This window comes from Diabrotica undecimpunctata, chromosome 8 (assembly GCF_040954645.1).
Source record: "Diabrotica undecimpunctata isolate CICGRU chromosome 8, icDiaUnde3, whole genome shotgun sequence".
NCBI lineage: Eukaryota > Metazoa > Arthropoda > Insecta > Coleoptera > Chrysomelidae > Diabrotica > Diabrotica undecimpunctata.
The window spans coordinates 120,260,988-120,288,059 of record NC_092810.1 but is presented as its reverse complement, the minus strand read 5'-3'; the positions used below and the strand labels follow the sequence as shown (position 1 = coordinate 120,288,059).

At 33.6% G+C, this 27,072-nt stretch overlaps 2 protein-coding genes across 2 annotated transcripts in view; one reads left to right on the top strand and one right to left on the bottom strand.

The window, feature by feature from the left end:
- LOC140449084 (uncharacterized) overlaps positions 1–27,072 on the top strand; it is a 58,686-nt gene that overhangs the window by 15,043 nt on the left and 16,571 nt on the right. Inside the window, exon 4 of the mRNA XM_072542227.1 lies at positions 25,352–26,269. Within this exon, the coding sequence (XP_072398328.1) occupies positions 25,352–26,269 (918 nt within the window). The remainder of the gene's footprint in view (positions 1–25,351; positions 26,270–27,072) is intronic.
- FBXO11 (F-box protein 11) lies at positions 127–19,737 on the bottom strand. The gene is made up of 3 exons (XM_072540864.1): positions 19,599–19,737; positions 17,595–17,909; positions 127–15,449 (listed from the first exon to the last, which is right to left on the bottom strand). Exons 2-3 carry the CDS (start codon positions 17,794–17,796, stop codon positions 12,847–12,849), a joined length of 2,805 nt encoding a protein of 934 aa, XP_072396965.1. The 5' UTR covers positions 17,797–17,909; positions 19,599–19,737; the 3' UTR covers positions 127–12,846.

The following is a 27,072-nucleotide window of genomic DNA, read 5'->3' as shown; positions in this document are numbered from 1 at the left end:
ACTGCTCCTATGAATTCTTCGCCACTAGATTTGAATTTGACCACTTTTTTAGGGCGGGTTATTTGATTCTGCCATAAGTTATCATTTGCCTCACCGTTGCATTTTGTTCAAGAGAAACAACACAACTAGAAAAGAGTATAACCTTTATTGTACAATTTAATTTAATACATTTATGTGTTTACCTAACAACTACAATTACTTTTGCGACTATTTAGAAACCGAAAGAATTACATAAATATTGATTAAATCATTATTCGACCTCTCGGACCTTTTAATTTTTATATGATTGTTACCCAACGTACAGCCCAGTAAAACTGTTTGGCATAAATTTATTCAATAAGTAAAATTACTATAAACAAGAGGTATATATGTTGCATTTCGGATTACCATAAGATAAAATAAGCGCCAGATAGGAAGAACTTGCGCAGAGTGTTACTTCGTGCCGCTACAACCTGATCGGTTTGTCGTATTCGGTTCGGCACGGTAGTGGCTAAGGTAAGTAGTAGAATAGAGACTAATATAAAAAAAAACTTTAAAACTTTAAAAATCTCACTAGAATCTACTACCGTTTTTACAATCAACAAAGTAAACCTAAACAGCAAATAAACATAATCAAATAGGCCGGTGATGCTGTTAACCTGAATAAAAATGCTAAACATCTTCACCATTCATTAAAATCTTTCGTCGAAGACGGCAGAAGAATCTGATGAGAAATAGAAAAGAACAAGTGGATGGAGACTGAATAGACTCATGCGACAGAGAGTTATAAATTATTGAACAGTCTGCATACTTTGAACATAAATAGTGAACCTGTGTTAGGATCTCCATGACAGAATAATTGGATATGGATTGGATTTGATAAGTGTAGACTACTTGAAATCGGAACTATATAGTTCTCCAAATGGAATTCAATAATTTCATTAAAGGTATTAACAGCAAATAGATAGAAATAGAAGCGTTTGAAATATAGATCCATAAGATCATCCTTCAAATCTACTATACTTTAACGACAAGTACAAGAAACTCTTTCATTTAGGACATACAGGTGAGTAGTATTTAAGACAGCAGAAAATTTAGAAAGAAAATCTGGTGAAATACAAAACTACGTCTTTCTACACGAGCTAGCAGGACATCTTTCCATTTTTAGAAAGCCTGAAAAGTCATCATGAAGAAGAATAAATTCTTTATTTTGGTAAGTGTTTTAGCAATACAAAAAGCATGAGACCGCTTTGTTAAGAATGTAGTAGTTGCATGGCTCTATATCTCCCTAACTGGCGCTAACTTTACCTATTTTTTAAATTTTTTGTACTAATTAAAAAGCATGTTTAACAAAAAAATCAATAAAGGCACAAATCGAGAACTTGAGTTTCGGATTTGTATTTTACCTATATTTCGTTACAATCATTTAATAATTACTAATACCTGAATTAATCGTCTAAAATCAACTCAATAACAAATTCGAGTTAATATAAAGATAACAGAGAGAAAATAAATAGAGAATTGGCAAAATATGCTATTCTAAAAAACATATAAAAATAAATATTTCTATAATTTTAGTTATATTCAACCATTTCTTGTATCTCGTTCATGAATATTTTTAGTTTAGATCTATTTCATTTTAAACGAAATTGAAAATTTGTATATATTGTTAAAATATGCAAGAAACATACGAGAAGAATGGCAGCCTATTTTGGCAAATTAAATTAAATTTATGCTAACCACTTCTTACACGAGAACGTAAAATTATCAACAAAATCGTACTATCAACGACCATAACATTAAAACTCAACGAAATCAATTATTAACTAGGAAATACACATGTTGGCCCAAAATCAACAAAGGAGAGATTAATAGAAGCATATTATTTTGCAAAGAAGAATAAGAAACTGTCTTATAGCTCAAGTTCAATAGTCAAACATAGCACCTTGTTGTGAGATCGCTGGACCTAAATTGAGAAAATAACTTCAGAAGTTCTACGATGATAAAGATAGCGTTTTTTATTATAATCAATTACATTTAAATCTGTTGCCATTTTAAAATAACAAAACATATAAACAAAAACAGAGTTTCAAAGGATTAGACTACAGATTAAATGTCAACCAAATTATTTTAAACAGCAGATTTGTAGCAATTTGAACGTATGTGGATCTCATACAATTTAACGATATTGGATGTGAATTTGTGGCAAATTTTGTACCTTTCGACCTCAAATTTCACACACTCTGGTGCTCTTTGACCTACTGATCTAAAATTGATCAATAGGGTTCTTCCTTGGACGAAGAGGAACGTATATATCAAATTTTAAGACTCTATTTTTCAAAAATTATCGCATTGACAGACACAACGACACAATTTAAGTACCTCTCGGATACTTAATCAATGGATAAATCTAAGAAAAGAATTTTAAAATGTAGCAGAGTTCGAGTACCTAGCAGTAAGACTGATAAATAAAGGAGGTGAGGAATAAAAATACTGAAATGTAGCAGAGCAGATCGGGATGATTCAACGCATTATTGAAGGTAACAAATGTGTCTAAAGCAGGCAAAATACGAATATTTAAAACAATCCAAAACAACTGTACTCATGTGAAACATAAATCATGAAGCAGAAGAAGGAAAAACAATGTAAATCTTAATTAGAAGGACGCCCTGAAGGACGACGACTCCAAAGTAGCACGAGTGGGTGAGATTTCCCTATCATCAAGATAATTTAAATTGGACGTTCAGATGGAGTTGTGCCACAGTAGCAACGTCCTCCTGTCAACATCCAATTTAAAAGATCTTCATGATGATTTCAGACAGGCTTATGTATGTCTGAAATTTCATAAAAAGACACAAGAGGATCACTAAAAGAGTTAGCATCAAACCTAGATATCAAGAATAAGATATTTTTCCTATAGTAAGACAATATCATTTTTAATTGTTTTTAATTTACATTGCATTCACGTTTTAATTCAAAATCACATAAAAAATTCATATTTTATCATATTCATGATATTTCATATCATATTTCAATTAATTTTTATTTGACATCCCTGTTTTTGCTATACCTAACGATAACGAAAGAAACTAAAGTTGTGTAATGTTTCAACTGTTAAGCAGCCGTTAAAAAACATTGTAGTTTTGTAAAATATCCTTAAAATATCGTAAAATGATTTCTTTTATTAAAAATAATAGTTACAATTTGTTAAATCTCAGCAATCACTAAAAGAAACAATTTTGAATCTTTATAGTCCAGTCATCAGAGTTTTGACCCCTAAAAATCATATGAACAAGCTGAATTTTACCGAGAATATCAATTTTGGAAACCCAAATAAGAAGCAAAAAAGTTTACCACTTTTACCCCCAGACTTCCCTTTAAAGTCTTCCTCGTATGGAGGTAAAAACGCAAAAGAATCTATTTACCACGCATCTGTACGCAGTAGAAGAAAATATTTTAAATAAAAAATGTAGCTCGAGATAATTTTAAACAAAAATATTTATTAGCACTTTTTGTGTAGAATAAACCGTTCTCTCAGAAAGAGCGCTTGAAGTGGCCAGCGATCTTGAATGTCAGTTGCGCGCGCGAAATCAATGTTAAATAAAATTTGTATCAACTCGACGGTAAAAATTCGATATCTTTTGATCAGAGTGTCTTAATGCATTTTAAAGGTGAACAGCGCAGCTTTCGTAAACAATGTTTGTATTGTGTCGCAAATGAAGTCAGTTACTATAAATCTGTTCAATAAGTAAACGTTGCGCGATTTTTACCATTTTTTACGATTTGCGTGAGATCAATAAAATTTATTACTTTCATTGACCGCTCGTAGTGAAATTTCCATTTTTAGTGACCAATCTTCCAAACCATAGGATAAAATTTCAATTTTTAGTTGTGGCAATAAATATGAGGCATTTGAAATATGACTAAATTGTTGCCAAAATTCAAAACTAAAATTTCATGCTATAGGTTTTGAAGATTAGGCTCTAGTAATGGAAAATCCATAGTTTTTTTCCGTTTTCCCCCCTCTATGGATGGGGTTTTAGGGGAAAGCCCAGGAGTAAAAGTGGTAAACTTTTTTGCATCTTTTTTGGCGTCCTAAAGTTGACATTCTCACGAAAATCTGCTTGTTCGTATGATTTTTGGAGGTTCAGTGGCATTTTCGTCTATGACGACTGAAGTATTTACTCAAAAGAGAAGATTGAGTAGAGACGATACCAGTCTTAAAACGTTTTATCCTTCACTATTTGATCTTAAAACATCAGGTGGTTCATCAAAAAATATTTACCTTCTCTTTATCATTTGGTCTTCCCTATAAGATATATAAAATGCAGTTAACTCCTTTAAGATGTGTATTTTAGAAAAGCATTTGACAATGTCAATCATGAACAAAGATATTCTACGAAAACAGGCATTGGCGACAAGGATATTCTGATTATGGCAAACCTATACTGAGATCATAGAGCAAGAGTAAAAAATACGCAATGAACTTACTGGAAAAAAAATTAAAAAACTAGAAGCATTCGAAATGTGGGTGTACCGACGCATTCTTTGCATATCCTGGATCGCACATTTCACCAACATAGAGCTAATCCACAGAATTAGAAAAGAAAAAGAAATCGAAAGCAAAATTAAACAAAGAAAACTTGAATATCTAGGCCACATATTGAGATACGATAAGTACAGCGTACTTCAATCAAGGGGGCGTGGACCAGACAGGAGAAGATACTCGTGGCTCGACTCCAAAATCTGGAGGGAACGGTTCGGGATCACATCGGTCGAACTATTCAAGCGGCCATAGAACCTGGAGAAGAAGAAGTTAACTCCTAATTCCGACTTATGCTGTTATCTTCGAATTTTGTCTGAAATTTGAATTGTAGCATCGACTTTACTTATTACACAACTTTTTTATCCTATTTTACTGGCTTCGATATTTTCGGCAATGCTCATCCAATTGTTTCGAGCTATTTCGTTTGCCAGAATTTAACAAGATCATTTGACAATACGACAGAGTTAGGGAGGGGACATATGAAGATGGCGTGAAAATTTTGACGGAAATTCTCTATTTTTCATTAACAATATTTGATTTATTCTTTCTTTGCGATTTAACTGCTCATGCCACTCCAAATTTTTCTAATCGGCAGGCTTTAGAGCAAACTTGATTTGACGGTGAATTTAAGGTTAAGTTAGGTTAGGTTTAAAAATATAGTTGCCCAGCAACATATTTTGAATCTAACTTCAATTTTTTTCCTCTGGTTTGTTCACGAAACCACTAAAAATAGCACATCCTAAACTTAACTATTAGTATATATTTTACAACATCTAACAGTGCTAGTGAAACGGTTATAGTAAGTGATGAACCACGTAAAGTTTTAGATAACACTAATTTTCATAAAGTACCGTGTAAGCTAAAAATAACTGTCTTAGTATCAAATTAAGATGTCAATGAAGAGCTCTCTTTTAAAAACAAAAGGCTTTAACGAATTGAATGTTAATTGTCCTCTTTTAATAAGTATAAAAGTATCACCCGTGAAAATGTTATAGCGTAGTTATTAAGTTCACATGTATAATACTTCTATATTTTGGTTTCTGTTATCCAAATAAAATTGTTTGATTATTAATTAGAGTCAAACTAATCATGAATATTTAAGACTTTTGGAGCAAACAAAGCGTTCCTTTTAAATTGGAATTAGTATTCAAAAATACTATACTTTTCCTCTGAAATATTTTGAAGTTGTTATATATGTTACCTGGAATACATTTTCTTCAAATTTCGCAGTCAACAGAATATTTTCCATGAACTTCTTCATTTTCACTTTCCCTAAACGATTTTCCTGTTTTGATAACGGCATTGTAGCATTAGTCGAGAAAATTAACATATTATTTTAATATACTGTGTACAAAGCAAAAAAAAATCAGTTTTACTATGAGTATTGTTTATTATTAAATGGATAAATATGCATTGAATACGTCTATTAGACATATACTATTTATTATTGTGACACTAAGACGATTATTTTCAACTATATCTCTCAATTTCATAACTAATTTTTTTATTTTTGAATAAAAAAGAAACTTGGACATTTCGTGTAAAGTGATGCCAAAAAATATGAGATTCTAAAGTTCGTTCATATTTAAATTAATATTGTGAATATAGAAAGTGTCAATATAAATCTACATTATCGTATAGACAACGGTCAATACGATATTTAAAAAAGAGTCTTGTATTGAGAATGAAGCCTTTTTAAATTTAAATTTCGAATTTTTTTCGAATAAAAGTGTGAGTTAATCTTTCTAATGGTTAACTTAGAAGTTTTCTTCAGCCATTCAATTCCAAACTGTGACTCAAACTAGGAGATCTAACAAACAATGCTACTTGGAATAGTGGTTGAAACGCTCCGTGGTCCGAGTCTAGTTTATTCGTTTTTTTTTTGTCCAAATAAGGAATATATCGTTGAACACCTTACTTCTTAAGCATTATAGTGACAAATGAACGTGGCCTCAGATGTGATGGATGTATGAATTTAAAAACTTGCTGTAGAAAGCTGGCTGACAACAGCACTAGATGGAGACTAGTAGAAAAGTCAAGGAGAGCTCTATATCTAAAAAGGGGTAGAATAACGAAGACATGTAGTTGCAGTGCAATTAAACATCGAAATAATTCTTGTAAGGTATCCTAAAAAGGCCGTTTACTTCTTAAAAATAATTCAAATACAAAATAGAAAACCAACAAGATTTGAAGCAGTTTTTTAAGTATTCATTTATTTGTATATAAAATTATTAAACTATAGATATTGTTAACTTTATTAGTTTGGTTGTTAGATATAAATCTGATGACTGAGGTACGTACTAATAATTGGAAACGTAAGAGAACAGAAGGGGGTCGAAAACCTGAAAGGGGCATGGTTATGGTTACGTCCAAAAACGGAAGGACTGAGGAAATAGTGAAGGTTGATTAAGGACATCTGTTCCTACGGCATGTCAATTTCGGTTCCTATCTCAAGCAGAGACAAGAAGAAGAACCATTTGTGTGCTGGATTGGATCATAAAGACGAGCGAATTTAAGATAGACTTAGGTGAGATGATCAATTTGGAGAGCCAATGAAGACTTGTAAATAGTATGATTGTAAGATATAAGGAAGATAGACTGCCGAGAGCGAAGGAACTCTCAATGAATGGCGTGTTCTCATCAAGAACTGGATATCTTTATTGGATAGAACGTTTACACTACAATCTGACCAAGTTCGCATGGGATATCATCAAGATTTCCTCACAGTCGGTAAATTGAATTCTAGGGTTGACTTCCCATATAACACTATTAAATATTATATTAAACATTATTTAATTATTCCAGAAAATGGTAACTAATATTCAAACAATTATTTGAGAATATTTATTTTGGGAACTAACACGCATACAGAAATAAAAATGTGTCTTTACATTCTCATCTTCTAGAAATGCAATAAACTCAAATATGAACAAATTTCATAATAGCACAATTTTTCGTTGTTCTTTTCAGATGAAACATCCTGAACACTTAAAGAAAATTATAATAAATTCCATATTACCCTGAAGATATGCCAAACAACTTTAATGGTAAAATAAAAAACAAATAAATCAACAATGTTTACAAGCTGCTAGCTAGTAGCACTACTTTACTTAATGTTTCCAAAAAATGTCGAGACAGACAGTACAGTACGTAGTAGTAGATCTAGCGTTAAGATTAAATGGTGCTTTGAGTTTCATATTGCTAAGCATGTTCACAACAATAAACACTTATAAAATTTAAAGTAGAAGAATGCGAAACATTCTTTGAGATATGTCCTTAAAACTCGTACCATTTTACGTATACTTTTAATTCTAAATATTTCGTAAAACCACCGCAACCAAATAGGCTGTTGCTTTTCATTATTACAACGACTAAAGTAAAACTAAAAATTAAAAAACACACATGTCCTCCATATTAATCTCGCAATTAAATCAAACCATCATTTGAATTACCTATTTTGCAAATACTCTAATAAAAAATGAATGCCAATTATTGTGTAAATTTATCTGGATTGATATTTTATTTGTCCATTCTGTTTAGGTGTGTATAGATATGCAACAAAACAACAAACCGAATACTGCTAAGAAATTTCATGCTATAACATCAGGCCGTTACGAAGATAGTTGGTTTTTTACTGTCGCATCAAATGAAAATGTTAAACTTTCGTGTCATGAGACGATCGATCACCGACAATTAAAGGATCGATTTGATGTTGCGCCGTAACTTAACGCGAGCTTTCAAGAGAGCGAGTTGGTTGTTTCATTACGTGCGTGTCAAACTTGCAGTGCAGCATTAAATTATTCTGGAGATGGTCGGTTTTTTGCCATTGCATACGATATAATCGTTCAACTTTTCTTTTAAGTGATGATATAAAAACTTGATGTATAGATATAAAAAGTAAGTTTTTTAAACATCGCTCTGTCCGTTATTTTATGACATATCTATACACAACACCGGTTTCTATACACATTAATAATGCCGATGCATCTGTTTGGACAAGGTTTTGTTTTGTTATTCATGGTCTTTTCTAATAGTAACTGATTAGGTTTTAAAAAATAAGAACTGTTTCAAAAGTTAGATCTAGATAACCCATTTTCTCTACACCTCCTTTGTTGATTACAAAAAAGCGTTTGACCGAATCAAACATCAAAAATTAATAGAAATTCTCCAATAGGTAGGGGTAAACCGAAGTCACCTCACTATCATTTGTAATACATATTGGAATCACAGAGGCTGTATTCGAACAAACATTGGTAACACTAAATTATTAAACATTGAACCAGGAATAGGTCAAGAGTGTGCTCTGTCTCCAATTTTTTTTCACAATCTTAATGTTAGTGTTAAAGGAATCAATTTACAAATCGTACAATAATATATATATATATATATATATATATATATATATATATATATATATATATATATATATATATACCTGGGTGGAGAAAATAAACTGCCACCTAAACCATTCAAAGGAAATACAAAGACGAATTGAAATCGCCACAGCAGGATTCATGAACATAAGAAATATGCTTTGAACCCAATATTGGCCATATCCATAAGACTGAAAACACTAAAATGTTGTGTAATATATTGTCCGTGCTTTTGTATGGCTACGAAACATGGACACTAACACAAATAGAATCAACAAGTTAAACGCATTTGAAATGGGGATGTACAGAAGAATGTTGCGAATGAGTTGGACCACAAGAACAACTAACGTAGAAATGTTGACTACTCGCCCACATCTATTGAATATCAACAAAGTTGAAGTAAACTTCACATTTCGGACATCTGCCACAAGGAATACGAACAATTACAACAATTATTGAGGGAAAAATTGAGAGAAAACGTGGTATACAAAGAAAGAAGAAATATTAGCTCAGGAATATAAGAGAGTCGACCAGAACTGAAGGAAATGCTCTCATACACCAAGTCCACAATAGACAACACTTTGTCATACTGGTCGCCAACCTCAATAGTGATGGTACATGGAAGGAGGAAGGATCCCATTTCCGGGACAGCAGAAAAAGATGAAATAAAAAAGAACTAACAGACTCAAATAATAGCACAGTATTCTCGAGGTTTATAGGAGTTGGTTGAAATAGTTTTATGACGTTTCGTTTCGTTGTTCCTGACGTTTCGTGTGTAACTGCGGTAGACCAGAAAGGCGAGGCAGCAACGGTTCTAACTGTCTCATGTTTATAGACGGTATTTCTCGAACATCTACACTATGTATTGTATAGAATAGGTACCGATTAAATCCAACCGACAAAGCTCGAGATAAAACGATCAGCGCAGATCCCACGAAACTTACAGTCCTTTGACAACACTCAAATAAGTTTGTATAAGAGACTGTTCATTATATTGCTTAAACGTCCAGAGTATGGAAATCTAAACAATACAAACCAGTGAGCAGTTCGCGTCATTTCAAAATACTGCAGCACCTTTTCTTTTTGGTTTTCTTTTACGTTTCGCCAGAAAAAAAATTAATGTATATATTATGCTGGAATGTGCAGTTAGATTTTCAAAAACTTTTCGGATCTTTGTGTTATAGTACATCTATATTTAACAGGTTACACACGGTTGCATTTTGTCTCCAATACCTTTTCTAATACAAATTAATAGTTTATGAAGAATATGAGAAGATATCACAAATATATCACAAAAAGCAAAGAGTAAAAAAAGTACTGTAAGTAAGTGTCCCTGACAACTGTATTGTATATAACAAGTATAAAAAATAGTACCCGCATTTAGTGTATTATTAAATTTAGACCATTAATAAATGTCAATAATATTTTACTGTATGGTTCAGAAAACCTGAATAACAAAAAAGAAACTAAAATATAATTCCGGTACTTATAGAAAATATCTGAAGAAGGAATAACAAAAATACTTTATTGGACAAAAATAATAGATTGAATATACGCTAGGAAAAAGGCTGATTCACGAAGATGAGTGAAAAAATCCATATTCTCACAGACCCATGAGAACTTGAAGTGTAATAAATCATAGTGATGTTCATGTTTAGGATACATACGATTGAATGAGCTACGGAAAAGTCCATACACTCGGAGTTACAATAGTAATATAATGAGTATATGTTTGTTAACGGTCTGATAAAATGGATAATGATTAAGAATTATTTTAAATATTTCTGGGTGTGGGACACTCAATTTGGTTTTAAAAATGGCTTGGGAAAAGAGACGCACTTTTTTGCATGAACTTGCTAGTGCAGAAAGCCTACGTCGAAAGAAAATATGTTTTCATTTCATTCATTGATTACCAAAAGGCCTTTGACGTCAGACATGAACTATTGATATATTTGAATCAAAAAGCGGAACTGAGAAGCTCCAGCGGGCAATACACAGAAAAAATGGATATAAGAAAAGACAGGGTTGTATTCGCTCCCCACTAATTTAACATTTATGTAGAAAAGTTAGTTCATCGTTCACAACAGAACGAAAAAGGCATGAAAATAATTCTTCCTATTAATAAACTAAGATATGCTGATTACACGGCAATAATAGCGAACAATATAGAGGAGCTGCAAGATTAAGTGACTATCATAAATGGAGTGGGAGAGGAGTACGAAATTAACACCTACATAACAAAAACCAAATATACAGTAATCACCGAACAACTCTTTATAGAAGCTCATTTAAGTACCTTGGAACTACATTAAACAGCAAGTGAGACTGTGTCCTGGAAATGAAGATAAGAGAAGCAATAGCTAGAAACGCCGTGGTTAAATTTGATAAATATCTCCTTCGCCGTGAAGTTCTTTAAATCCTTAGAATCCTGGCCTTGAAATGTTAGGTATGGCTCATCCTGATACACGGAAGACCTGGTCACTTAAAGTAAGATCTCTGAATCGCTTTCGAAATGTGGTGTCTCATAAAGCTGACATAGAATTCCATGGGCGGGGCATGTAACAAATAATGAGCTTAGTCGAAACAGAATTGTTAGATCCTTTAAGCCGCTAAAGGTTTCATACTTATCCCATATTCTACGAAATAATCTAAATTTAATCTTGATGGGTAAAGGTAGCCTAACGGATTCATTTAGCAAGTTTAGAAGTTTTACCTGAAAACAAGGAAACTAATCATAATCATTAAAATAACTATTAGCTTGCGCCCAGAGGAAGATTTTCCCTTTATTATTCGAGAAATATAAATAATTAAGATTTTATAACCAGACCGAGAATGGAGGATATAGAGAAAAATAACTTGTGGAATACGAAAAAGATTTTCACCCAAACCAAATGTTCGATACGGATAAAATATTTCCTCAATCACACAACAATTACTTTGGTTGCGAAATTGTAGATAAAAACTGTAAAAACACAAAAACCGTAAAAAATTATTTTATTGATACTATTATATAGATGCAATTACAATAGTTGATTCAATGAATTAATTAAATAGTGCTTTAAAAATACGAAAACATAGCAGTAAAAAATATCCACACACCCAAAAGTATTACAATTAGATATTACAGGGTGTTTAATCAATAAATGTAAATATTTATTTTTGATATCAAAAATGACAATATACAAAATGACTTGCTACTTTATCTGATAGAGGGTGTTTTATTTATTCATTTTTCACCTCAAAATTTTGAGGCAAATTCAAGTGAGAAATTATAGTAAAAAATACATTCTTCCGATTACCAGATGCATTATATATATACATATGCCTAAAATGCCTAAAACCATGAATATGATAAATGGAGAAAAATAATTATGAAGTAATAAACTTCAAATATCTCGCCAAATAATAACTCTATCGTAACGGAAAAAGAGTAGGTATCTTCTTTAAATATAAAGTATTTAGCAACTGAAAAAGTGTATTGACATTTCCATCAGTGACTTCGAATATAGAAATAGTTATCTCTTCATGTACTCCCCGCCTTACACCTCTGGTGATAGCGAGTCAGTATGTTTTACTATAATTTCATGTATTTTGCACTACTTGTATTTGGTGTAAATTATCGCAAAGAAGTGTCAAGAATAATTCTACTCATGGTCAAATGATACACATTTAAATAAAACAAACTCTATCCCATAAGAAAGCTTAATTTTGTATAACCATCATATTTTTATATCCAAATTGCACAGCTAAAATATTTACACCTCTACAAAGCAATGTTATATGTATAATGTTATATATAGGAAGCTTAAATAGATAATCAAATTGATGGCTTGAAAAAATTATTAAATTATAACGTCGGTCATAAACACACTAATAATCAGTACTTTTTGAACACTTGATGTTCTAAATACTAACATAGTACGGAGGCGGCCAATATAAGAAGAGCCCCTAATTAACCATAAGTGTATGAGACTCCATAGGTGCTGCCGAATCATACAAGGTGTCCGTATCCTGTGTAGGTTCACCTTGTAACTGGCACTGATTAGTGAGGGTACCGGCACCACAATCACAGAAAAATCTGTCGTGTCGAATGAATTCAACATCGTGACCAGCATGGCAAGTTTTAATACAGTTCACACAGATGGCGTTTCTGTCGGTCGTGTTACACGTCTGACATCTGTAAAAGTCATGCATCGGAAATGAAGTATAACTGGAGATCTTGTACAAGCACTGTCCGTTAGCCACAGCTTTTTCGACGGCGTCTTGATTGTTGAATATCTTGTTGCCGCGGACGATCGGCTGTACCCCGCTTGCTAAACACAACCCACCGAATCTATTGTTAAAAATTTGATTAAATTCTAATGTAGCTGTAGCGTTGTTTGTGATTTCAACACCAGCTGCGAGACCGTCAAAGATACGATTACGTTTCAATACGGGATGACTTTGAGTTGAAATTAAAACGCCCGCTTGGGCGTTTCGGAATATATCATTTTCTTCCAATATACCCTTTCCTCCATTAAAAATACATATACCTCCATCACGTCCATCGAAAATCTTATTTCTTTTTAATGTAGGATTCGAATCAGTCTTAATCCAAACACCTGCCATGGCATTGTCAAATATTTCATTTTGTTCTAACAAACCAAGCCCTCCATTATACACTAGCACACCTCCATTTTGCCCTCCCCATATTTTGTTTCCTCTAATGACCGGATTACTTCCAGTTCTAATTTGTACACCAGAGTAAAGATGGTTAAAGATATCGTTATCTTCTAATTTACCATGGCCGTTGTCATAAAAGTAAACACCTACTTGTTTGCCGGAATGGATTCTATTCCTTCTCAGAACAGGTGTACTCCCAGTAGTTATCCAAACTCCGGCTAGAGTGTTTGCATATACTTCATTTTCTTCGATTAATCCTTGACCCTTTTCATGTACATAAATTCCTCCATGTTGTCCGTGATGTATTTTGTTGTGTCTTACTATTGGATCACTGTTAGTACGAATCTGTATTCCAGCGAGAGCATTTCCGTAAATATTATTATGTTCAATCAAACCTCTGCCTTCTCCGAATATATAAACTCCACCTTGGTGTCCGTTGTATATTTCGTTTCTACGAATGGTAGGATTACTATTTGATGTTATCCATACGCCTGCAAAATTATTTGAATGAATTTTATTGTCGATGAACTGTCCGAGTCCGTTTTCGTGCACGTATATTCCTCCAGTTTGTCCATGATGTATTTCACAATGTACAACTGTAGGGTTAGCACCTGCTTTAACTTCGAAACCAGCTATTCGATTATTGTGAATATCATTCGCTTCAAAATAACCGAGACCATTATCGAATGTGAATATACCAACATCTCGCCCGTGGTGTATGTGGTTCCGGCGCATTATAGGGTTTGCATAATTCTTTACCCAAATACCAGCTAAAGCATTCCGACTAATTTCGTTATCCTCGTAAGTGCCTTGTGCATAATCTGTTACATATAGGCCCACGTTTTCGCAATCGCTAATATCACAATGTCTTATAACTGGATTAGCACCTACCCCACTTACACAAACAGCAGCTCCTACTACAGATGTGCTACGAATAATACAGTGATCGATTGTGGGACTACAATTCTCACCCACTTCAAGACAGTAGTGTTTGTGGTGTGGAACAGTCGATGTTACATCTGGAGAAAACTTCAAAGTTAAATGGCCAGCATAAGCGTTCTTCGCACCTTCTACAAACATAACAGTTGATTCAGATTCTCTTTCAAGGATAACCGACTCTGCAACATTTCCAGAGGCAGCACCAATTAAAGCAATGTCGGAATCAATAACAAGAAATTCTCCCCGGTATGTTCCGGCGTGAAGGAATATTAAAGCTCCTTGTGATGAACCCTCGGCAGAATGATTACTGCAAGAACCAGACACTGAACCAGTGCTACTGTTGGAACCGCTACGTTCATCAGCATAATCGAGAGCGCCTTGAACAGTATTAAAATATACCAAATTACGACCTTTGAAAGTAATATCCTGGTAACCTTGACGAACGTGTATTCCCCTGTATAACTGTCTAAAGGATTCCTTCCAAGGATTAGCCAAATCTGATTCTTCGGGACTTATAAATTCGAAACGACACGGAGCCGGATTAAATAATGGCAAATCGTATTCATATACACTTTGATACAAACGTTTCCAAATCTCGGTGTCGTTTGCAATGGCTTGAAATCTTTTACACACCTGACTAACGCGACACAAGTCTTGCTCTAATAAATAGTTAAAAATAGTGAGCAAAACTTCATCTGGAAGCTCGTACTGCAAGTAATGAGCAGCTGTGTTAGTGCAATTCTCATATGATGCGGAGCAAGTTCTTCTGGGCCTCTTTCTAGCAGGCAGCATAACTGAAGTATATCCTTGAGCGGGGATCGTTGGAGTAGCAGGAGAAGTAGGAGAGCCTGCGGTAGCTGCGCTAGTACTGGGTCCTGGACCATCGTGATGGGATGGCGACTTCCTCCGTAAATCATATGGGGAATGATGAGCGGGTACTGCTCCTCCACCTAAAGTGTTAAAAATTGGACGGTTAAAATAAGATATGTAAGAAATTTTAAACACCACGTAATTATAGATGCATAAATTTGATAAGCACCGTAAGTGGTAAACCGTATTACAAAAATCATCAATCTCTTGAAGTTAGTGAAAGTTATTAGTAAACAATAGACCCGTATCAATACACTAAGTGACATGGAAATCCGAACAGCCATTATAAATTTTACCAATTTTGAATATATTTTGTACAATTATTCAAGGTAGCAAAATAAACAAATGATCAAATTTTAAATATGATTGAAACAATTTACAAGGGTAAATCAAATAATAATGTGTTGATGCACCTCGGTGGTCAACACACTCGGTGGCCTGCTTCTGATTAGATGGTCAATATCCTCGTGGGGTATCTCGTTGCATGTCCTAATTAACTTCTCCCGAAGTGCTCCCAAAGATTGAGGAGTTAAATTAAGATTCCATCATGTCTCACACCTGTTGAATTGGGGATAAATCTGGGGATCTCGGTGGTCAGGCCAAACTCCCGTCAGGCTGGACCGACTCCAGCCTGTTCAAAGAAGTAACTCTCGCAATGTGTGGCCTTGCCTTATTCTGAAGAATTGAATGTTGATGCGTCGAAGTTACAGTTGAGATGACGTTACAAATTCTTCTACGTATCGGTGAGCTGTCATATTCCTTCTGACGATGATTAAAGGTGATCATAAGACATGGCGCCCCCCATTATAACTCAAACACTGCAGTGCTCGTGTCATTCGACAAAAAACTGGATTTCTATCAAACTCGTACTCTAAGCCTTGAAATCGAATGTCAAAAAATCCAAGTAACACATGCTGCTAAATTTTGACCTGTACTAAACTTAAAAATTAAAATGTTTAGTGGTTAGCAAAACAACGAATAAAGAACGAAAACCTAAACTGGTTGAAATTCTAATCATTTATTGTTTTTGCCTTTGTGCCAAATTTTATTAATATAAAATAATTTATAATTGGTGTTCGGGTTTGTATGTCACATAGTATATTATAATAATTAAATAATTTATTAAAACTTGAATAAATGATCTGACCAACATTTTATTGATGCCCATCATGGTCAGCGGATAGATTATTTTCGTTCATGGATTTTACATGGTTTTAAACCTGGTTTATATTACTACAGTAGCACTCCAATCCAGCAACACTGGAATGAACTAGATCTAGTGAGAAATCCTATTCCTGGGTTCGCGGTCTACTTATAAATCAACAGTCAAAATCCCATAAATACAAACTGGAATTGTCAGTCAATCCAGTTCTATTCTAGGGTCGACAAAAGGTTTCTTCTTGACTGTCAGCAGTGGCACACCCAGGGAGGTTTTGGAGGTTAACCTTCTCCACCCCCACCCCCCACTCTTCCGACACTGTTACTCACAAATTTTAAGGACTCAAAATGGAGGTAGCATAAAAAAAATTCGGTGCCCAACCAAAACCCCCACAGAAAAATTCTAGGTGCGCCACTGACTGTCAGTGTAGAATTGACACTTTTAACCCCCTTTAAACTAGAATAACGTAGATGATCAATATTGTAGTTCAAGGATGGTATCGATCACTGAACTGGAGTACTAATTTGCATGTACTGAACTTTGTCTTGGGATCTGGCAGAAAAATTATCCTTAAAAGATATCACATAATAAATTATATCTAACATATTTTTCCAGCCAGATATTCAAACAATGTTCTGATACACTCAACAAGAGTCTTTTGTTAAATTTTTTTGCGTCTAATGAGAAAGATTTAAATTTTGTTTGTTTCGTCATATAAATCAAAAAAAGTAACAGTGTCAACTATGAGATATATTTATAGGAAACAAAAAATTTATCAAAAAAATATAGACACCAGAAGAATTTGTAATGCAGGTACCAAGATAATATTATAAACGACAATGATAACAGGAAAAGGAAGGAACAAAACAAAAAACAAAAAGAATGTTAAAATAAAAAGTATAGCTACAAATGAATTGAAGAAAAGGGTTAAGAAAAGGCTGTATAAAGTTATGCGCCTGAGATAGAACGGAGACAGCAGCCTACTATTGGTGATTTTTTTTGTCGCATTTAAACTAAACAGTTACACAATGTAAGAAAATAAATTGAACTAAAGAATTATTCTTACCTCCACTGCTTGTGCTACTAACACTTGGTAAATGAGGAAAAGCCTGAAAAGATGCTGGAATGTTCTGGTTCGGTTGTATTGGACATGAGGGCTCACATGGTTCCGCTGAAGTTGTTCTAGATGGTGTAGGTATCCTGTTGGCCCCTTTCCGTCTGGATCTCCTCACATACGACCTGGACGCCATAAAAGAGGCACTGGGCATTTTTATGCAACTCGACAAATTAGATGGATTGGATTTTAAATATACAAAATTCCACCACTATATTCAGCGGCAATTTGCAATTCAAATATTCCTTTAGAATACTGTCGATTTACCTGGAACATTAAAAAAGGAGAGTTTACAAATTTTGTTAATTATAATATATCTAGAGGCTAATTTTTTTTGAGTTTTCAAAGACAGAATAGTCGGCCAGATAGGTCAGATGGATGGCAGACTCTTCGAACCGAGTACTTTACACAAGATTCATACAGAAAAAAACGAAAAATAAAGGAAACAAAAATCATTAGATTGTTTTTCCTGTTAACCACCCTACGTATCCATTGTTTCTTTGTCTCTTATGCCTCTCTTTAGAGGTGCCATTATATAAAAACTAATCTGGCACTCCTGTTGATGTGTTGACTTCACTAATCTACGTATAGGTGATAGAAGGACGGATCACATAAGACCAAATAATCTAATTTTTTTATTTTGAACATATAAAAAGTTCTTTATCGATGACCGATTACCTCGCTCTCGGTAAGGGCGTTATTTTGAAATATATAGGGAACTGAATTCGTTAAAACTTTCACGTCAAAGCTACGATAACGCTGAAGATGCATATAAAATTCGTTAGAAAGGTTAATATACTAGTCATTTGTGTAATATTAATGTTGCCTAAACTTTACTGCCCTAAATAAAAAATTAACTAAAATTGTAGAAAGGAAAATATTGACAGACGTGATCACACCAACAAAGGAAGAAATAATAAGAAAGATTGAGTAGTTTAATACAAACAGAAAACTGAAGTACAATAATCAAAAGATAATTTATGGATATCATTAAAATAGGAACATCTGGCGATATACAGGCCACGTAATAAGAAATGGCGCAATGGAAAAATCTGCAACGAAAAATTGCAGCCCTTATTAATTCTCATATAAGGATAAGAAACATGGACCATCTCCAAAGCAGATGAAAAGTGTTTACTCTTTTTGAACGAATAATCCTAAGAATAATTGTTGGCACCAATTGTGCATGAAAATCTCATCTCAGAAAACTAAAACTATTTGAAATAAAATACCTTGGAATTACACTGTTCAGCTATGGAGACCTGTACAAAGAAGTGAGAGATCAAGAACAAAAAGCAAATAGACTGGCAAGATGCCTTAACAACACTAATATAGCGAAACAGGAACATTAACACTGCGATGAAGTCAAGAATTTATAAAGCCAGTGTAAGACCAATAATGATACATGCGTCAGAATTAAGAGCCGACACAGCCACAACACAAAGGCTACTGGAAGCGGCAGAGATGAGAGTACTGAGAAGAATTACAGAGAACAGAGAGAGAAATCGAAAGAGAAGTAAAGACATTAAAAGAAATTGTAACGTACAGTAATGAATGGACACTAAATCGAAAAAAAGAATGGAATAACCATATAAGCAGAATGGGGGAGACTCCTATTGTCAAAATAGCAAGAGATAAGTCACCAATCAGCAGAAAAAGTATCGGAGGATCGCGGAAAAGATGGAGTGACAACCTTCCATAGAGGTATTAATCCGCCAATGAACAAGCAAAATTGCTCATAAAGAGGAAGAACGAGAAGAAGATATATAAAAATGGTACCTGGAGAGTTAATAAAGGAGGTATCTGAGGTGAACATTATGATCCTATTGAACCTTCTAAACATAACACAAGAATTTTTTATCATAAAATGAGGTGTTACTCGCTGCAATTTCTTTATAGATTGTAGGATTGTTTACAGCAATATCTTCATTATAAGAAAAATATAAAGATACATACCTTTAACTAAATCCAAATGCCTTGTTCAGAGCTTTAGCTTCAATATTAGATATAGGTTTTAATGTGAGTCCCTCTATTCTAGGTTGGTGTTCTAAATCTCTAAGATCCTGTGACTTCGATCGAATTTTATTTTGTAAATCCTTCAAATCGTCCTCTGCTTTCCTAATTTCATCTTGCAATAGATACTTGGCCTCTTCGGTTGGTAGTTGTATGTATATGGATCCGATTTCTACCCAAGTTTTCCTATCGTCTACGTACTTTAAAGCAGTTAAAGCTTCCCTTAGTTTGTTTTGAGTATTTGCGATCGACAACTTTTCCTCTTTGAGTGTTAGTATGTCTTGTGCCACCGTTTCAACTTCCTGCAAGTATTTGTAGGACTTTTGAGTTTGCACATCTTTCAAGGGCATCATATATATTTACCTAGAAAAAATTACACAGTCACTACAGTAATTAACCCAGATACTCCTAAAACTTTTTATCTCAAAATTTTTATTAAATTCTGCTATGAATGGCTTTCTACTTCAATTATATACGAGTTTTACAAATAAAATTTTTCATTTAGGTTGGCCGTTTTTGAGTTATCAGGTGTATGTTATAACCAACAGTAGGAATTCAAGCTACTTAAGGATCAATGATTTCATTATACAATAAATGAAACTAAGTATAAAAATTAAAGTTATTCTTTATTATGGTAACTAAAAAAACATAATTTAGGGTGAAGTGCAACATCGCACTTGTTACATCTGGACGCTGCCTGCTTATGACATACACAACACCTTGTCTGTTTTTCTTGATAAATGACGATATGGTCTAATCTATTGTACCTTGACTCAAAATGTGTAAGTTGACTTTTTTTTAACGGTCCGCGTTTAGTTGCGTTCTTATAGATTTCCAGTAATCCTGACGCTTTGCATCTTCTGAATGCTAGGTGATTCATTTTCCCACCATTACTTTTATGCAATTGCCAGGCATTGTACTCTGCCATATCAAGACAATGCTAAAATAAACTAAAGTACCATTTCTTGCTCCTGATACCTATTCTGTATAAGCTCATGTTTTGGTCTGCACGGCTACTCCTTCTATATTTTCATTATATTTTTTTATCATAAATGGCTTCTGTGAATATCTTTTCACCTGTAGGGTTGGCAGTGGTGAAGTAGCATTTGATGCAATAATGTCGTTATTATTGTCGTTCCATTTACATACTATATTTTCGTCTTCTACGAGTGAGTATTCAAATACACCCCTCTGATCTTTTTTGAAACGCTTGAAATTTTTTAGAGGACAACCCGGTGCTCAATTTTCTCGAATTGTTCCAGTGCATTTTAAATTTCTTGCTGTTAGCTCATGTAGTAATGGAAGTGAAGTAAAAAAATAATCAAAAGTGAAACGGCGCACCTGGATTATCAGATTGCAATTTATCGGCAAATGACAATACGACATTGGCTCCTTATCCTAATTCCTTGTATGTATCAGAAAGTGGAGTTGTGGCACCTTGATAAGGTTCAAACCACTAGAGATATCTCTGTTTTGTGGTTCCGACTCATAGTTTATAGCCCCATCTAATGGGTTTTCCTCAGATAAACTGTTTTAATCCATGCTGCCTATAGTAAGGGACCATCGCTTCATCAACACTGTGATCTTCTTCAAATGTACAAAACATATGAAAATTTTTATTGATTATGACAAATAGCGGACGCATTTTAGCAAATTTATCGCCTTTTGTAATTCGATATTATCAGAAACATGTATATTTTGCATAATAAAATTTAATCTATCTCGCAATATAGCCGAATACACCAACTTACACCCTGCGTCATCGTTGTTTTCCCAGTACATAGACCTTCGAAGAAATTGGAAATATCCACTTAGAAGTAATATCCCAACAAAACACCTAATTTCATTTTGAGTGATATCTCCAGAGCGATTGTGTTGAGATGCAGATAGATTACTAAAATGTGTAATTAGGTCCACAACTTCATCATCAATGAAAAGGGAAAATAACTGTAAAGGCGTGAGAATATTTTTTGGTGCACTTACTGGCTTCCAGTCGGAAAAATTGGGATCAATATTTTGTTTTTTCCAGGAATACTCTCTTTTTTTCTTCGGTTTAGGTTGGGAAGCACTTACACTAAAGCGAGACACATACACAGACAACAGAAGGTTATCTTCACTATCAGAATCTTCAATTGTAGTATCTTCTGGACCCGAAATAATAATTTCATTCTGCCCTTCATCCTCCAACGGTGCACTATCAAAAACAACTTCAGCTTGTACTTCTAATTGACTACCTGTAAGGTTATTTATGTCAATGTGGTTTTCATCCCCGGAATCTTCGTCGGTATCATATTTTTCGGATGAAGGGAAGACAATAATACCATCAAGTAATGAAGATGGATCATCTAGGTGTTCAATCTCATCTAATTCATTGAGAGTCAATGGTTTCGTCCAATAACTAAAAAGTTACAATATGTTATGACTGAGTAGCATGTTATCCTACCGTATGTTATAACATACAGTCGTTTTTGAGCATTATTTTTCCCAGAAAAAAGAATAAATATTGATAACAGTAATAACTATAGTAAAATATAATCCAAAACGAAAGTAAATGTTAAATCTTTCTGAAAAAATAATGCCATAGTATCCTCAAAATACTTACTTCCTTTTATCCATTTTGTATATACCACATGCGCTAATATTTATTGCAAATTTTCGACACCCTACTTAGCTAAACGTCGACTGCAGATAAATGCAAACCACTACTGATGCATATTTAAAAAGCAGGCTACGTTGTGACATCTAGTAAATAATAGTAAATGTCAAATAATACAGGAATTTGTAAAGCGCATGTTTTAACGGACAGTAGGAGTATCTGGGTTAATAACCAGCAAATTTAAGTTTATTCTTTATTTAAACCACAAGCTAACAACAAACAATTTTACAACGGTGTAGTACTCAGTATTCTTTTTTTTTTCGTGTAAGGAATTAGAATTTGAATGCCACCGGAATTGAATCTTTAGAATTTAGGAAACAATTAGTAATATGGCGAACAGACATAGTAGCCGAAGCAAGCAATGCCAATAAACTTTATAATTAAAAACTTTCAGAAAAAACAATTCAGAAAATAAAAAAAAAATAAAGGGGCTATAATATTAACTTTCGCACAAAGTGTTTCTGGATTGCACAACATAGAGCTACTTAATAACTTTGGGTAAATCTGTCTCCGTCTAGAATAAGTAAATTAGAGGTCCCTTATAAACTGGAAATAAATTTTTCGAAAATTTCTACATATCTCGAATCTAAATATATATATATATATATATATATATATATATATATATATATATATATATATATATATATATATATATATATATACAGGGTGCGTCACCTCTAACGGGAAGGAATATTACAGCGAAAGGGTAAACGATTTAAAAAATATATGCATTAATAGTTTGCTAATAAAAGCTACATTTTAAAATATACAAAGTGTCCCAATAAGTTACAGCGTATCAAAGTTATATATTTTTTTATGGGGCCCTGTATAATTGTCAAAAATATAAACATTAGTGTATTATCTTTAAATTTAATTGTTCCTAAAAATAAAGAATTATGCTATCTGCCAAAGAGTCAACATGGTACTTTGTATTAAGAAATGTTTGGAAAATTGTTTCTTAGCTTCTGGTTTACACTAAAAGTATTCTGATAAGAAACACCCAAAAAGTGAAGTTTTGTGAGAGATTGTTTAATAGATTCCGTGCTACTGGTAATTTTGCATACGAAAACGTAAATAAGAATTAAACAGTTAGTGGTGACAACTTTAACGAACTTAATGTCCTGCTTTCTATTACAGAAAACCCAAATACTAGTACTAGAAAAATTTCAGGCGAATTAGAAATCAGTCAAACGAGTGTATGTAGAGTACTTAAGACAAACCACTATCATCTGTATCACACTCAACTACACCAGCATTTGACAGAACAGGATTATGATAAACGTTAAAATTTTTGTTTCTTGCCTTTGGATAAAGTTGGAGAAGATCCTGATTTTTTAAAAACGTACTGTTTACTGACGAATCTACTTGTCACAATAATGGTCTAGTAAATATACATAATTTTCATTATTATGATACAGTAAACAAACATTTATTTCATACTGTTGATGCTCAACACCGATGGAGTATTAACATTTGGGGCGGCATTATGGACGAGTACTTACCGGTCCATATTTTTTGACGGAAATCTCAATGGAATAACTTTTTTAAATTTCTTAAATTAAGGTTTTTGGATCTTTCTTCCATCCAGATCCAAAAACCTTAATTTAAGAAATTTAAAAAAGTTATTCCATTGAGATGTCCGTCAAAAATTTCCGTTGGATCTTTCTTAAGGTTTAGATATCTGGAAATAGATATAACTAATTACGGAGATGTTGAAGAAGAAGTACGACAGAAAAGCTTAAAAGCAAGTAATGCGGCAGGATCTCTTAATCTGGAAAAACAAACACCTGAGTCAAGACACAAAAACACGAATCTATAGAGCAGTAATTAGACCTATATTAACACACATCTAAAACGAGACGGCTACTAGAAACAACCGAGTTGAAAATACTCCGATGAATATCAGGGAAAAGTCTATTGGATAGGGAGAGAAGCGAAAATATAAGAAGAGCAGGCAATATAGATGACATAAATGGATGGGTGACAAAACGGAGCCAGGAGTGGAACGAACACATTAGTAGAATGGCAGAGGATAGGATGGTACGAATAGCACGAGATAAGTCACCAAATGGACGAAGAAGTATTAGCAGACCAAGAAAAAGATGGTACGATAATTTAAACAATTTAGGAGGCTAATATTGAAGAAGAAACAGGCTTTAAAGCCTACATACAAGAAGAAGAAGGATATTTCTTGATAACATTCCACTTAGCGTCAGAACAAAAATGTGGCTCGAATTAAACTTAGCTCCCGCTCATTTTTTACGTGGTGTAGGATGTTAGAAAGTACCTTAATAGAAAATTTAGAATTAAATGGATATATAGAGGCGGTCCATATAATTGACCAGATAGAGATAGGTCACCAAGATTGACCAAGATGGATTTCTTTAAATGGGGCTATATTAAAAATATTGAATATACTACACCCCCTACTACTCCAGAAGATGATTTAATAATTTCGAACGCTTTTGCGTCTATAACACCAGATATGTTAAATCATGTTAAATAAGTAAATCGTTTGAAGATATAATCCCTTGTTGACTTGCACAAGATGGCAAGCATCTGTAACACCCTGTAAAGAGTTGTTTAATACTCATCAAATGTATAACTATTTAGACATATGAGAAAATTTGGTATAATTGCTTAAATAAGTTGAGAATGACTCTTCTTTTAAAACTTTAAGAAAAGTCGACATAACTCAGAACACTCTGTAGGTATAGAGAACCGTTATGAAACTGTACCTTATTTTTTGCGGACAATGTAAAATACAGGAGGTCCCATAAGAAAAAATATAACTTTGATACGCACGCAGCAAATGATTGGGCCAGCCTGTATATTTCAAAATAACTTTAACATGTAGCTTTATCAACATACAAACTATTGTAAATTTTTTAATATTTTACCCTTTTACTGTAATCTTCCGTCCCGTTGGTGATGATTCACCCTATATATATATATATATATATATATATATATATATATATATATATATATATATATATATATATATATACTAGATCAAGATCTGTTTTAATTCTAGGAGACCTTTTTACCCAAATGGCAGAAACTCGCCTTCAGAGTTTGAAGTAGAACAGATGTCAGTTGAGGGCAAATTTCCCTATTTCGAAGATACAGAATTAGGTTGTGAAATTTTAGGACTTCCCTACGAAGGAAGAAGCACTGTCCTCTACGTAATTATGCCATTTGATTCAAGCGTCCAAAATCTTAACCAGTTTAGAGATAAAATCACAGAAGCAGACTTGGAATCTTTAGCACAGAAGACAGTTTATAGAAACGTCACGGTAACCATTCCCAAGATGACATTGGACAGTACTCTAGACATGAAATCTGTTTTGACCAAATTAAATGTACGAAGTTTATTTGCTGAATCGGCCAACTTGGGGCTTCTGTCACCTGGTATCGAAAGTGCGAGAGGAATTCCGTTTCCACAGCAAGATTATGTACTTAATCCTCTGACTCCATTCCAAAGTCATGATGATTACGATGATTCCAACGACGATGAAATAATAATTTTTAGTAGATCTGGCAAACCAGTAAACTGTTCAAATATTTTTGACAACTCTAATAACATTACAACATGTGAAGAGATAGCGGGACACTATAAAGGTGGACACAAAAGAACCAAAAGAGTAATTACGAATTTTAGTGATACCATCGACAGTTTGAGACATCTTATCAACCAACAATCAGGAGGTAACAATAATTACCGAAATCCTGGTTTATATGTAGATAAAATAATTCACAAGGTTTACGTGAAGTTAACAGAAACCGGCACTGAAGCAGCGGCTGCTACCGCCACTCTGGTATTTAGGAGTTATCCACAACTTAGCTTTAGAGTTGACGTTCCTTTCATTTTTTTCATGAGACATGAGCAAACTAAAACTATATTGTTTTGGGGATCAGTTGAAAAGCCAACCCCTTATTTTAATACAGGTTCTTAAAATTATGTGCCTATACTCAAATTCAATTATAACATCTTTAGATAATAAATACATTACAGGAAATCTTTATTGGTATTATTATTATTATTATTATTACAGTTCCAGCTCTTTCCAATGTTTCTGTTGTTACTACATATACTAATACAATTCCGCAGAACGAGAGCCCATGGTGGACTTGATCCTGACCAATTATCTACTTCCAAGTCAATTAATCTTCAGCCAACATGTTGTAGATGAGCTGAGTTTCATTGATGTCCTCCGCTTCCTTGAATTCCTCGATATAATTTCTTCACTGATCGCTCTTGTGGAATTCTTTCCATATCTCCTGCCTATGTTATCTTGTTTACTTTTATCTCCGATATCAATACACGTTGTCTATACGTCATGGCCATCTCGCTGTTATTTCTCAAATCCTAATTCGATCAACTTCATATACCATATTTAAATTTTTATCTCCCATCTGTGTAGACCACTAGGATCTCTAGGTAAGGATCCAAGTTTGTAAGTAAGAGTGATTTGCAGGGTTTCTACAAGCGTCATCCTAACCAGTCATGTTTTTGATCGGTAAACTGAGTTCCCCAAGCAGTCCATCCACTCTATTTTTAAATGCGTCATATAATAATTTAAAGTATATAAATATGTAGATGGTGTAGATTGACATCGTACTCATAACATTTCTCTAAAACACATCTTATGGAAAATATTTGGTCACCTTTGCATAATGGCTTCAATATATTGATCTTTTAAATCAAACAGTTGGAACTAGGAGCAGTGATATATACTACTTAATAAAAACGCA

Bases quoted from the DNA above. Each gene is read 5' to 3' on its own strand.
- FBXO11 (XM_072540864.1), bottom strand. From the start codon at position 17,796: ATGCCCAGTGCCTCTTTTATGGCGTCCAGGTCGTATGTGAGGAGATCC. The intron at 15,450-17,594 runs GTAAGAATAATT...TTAACACTTTAG, and splicing joins TAGTAGCACAAGCAGTGGAG to GTGGAGGAGCAGTACCCGCT.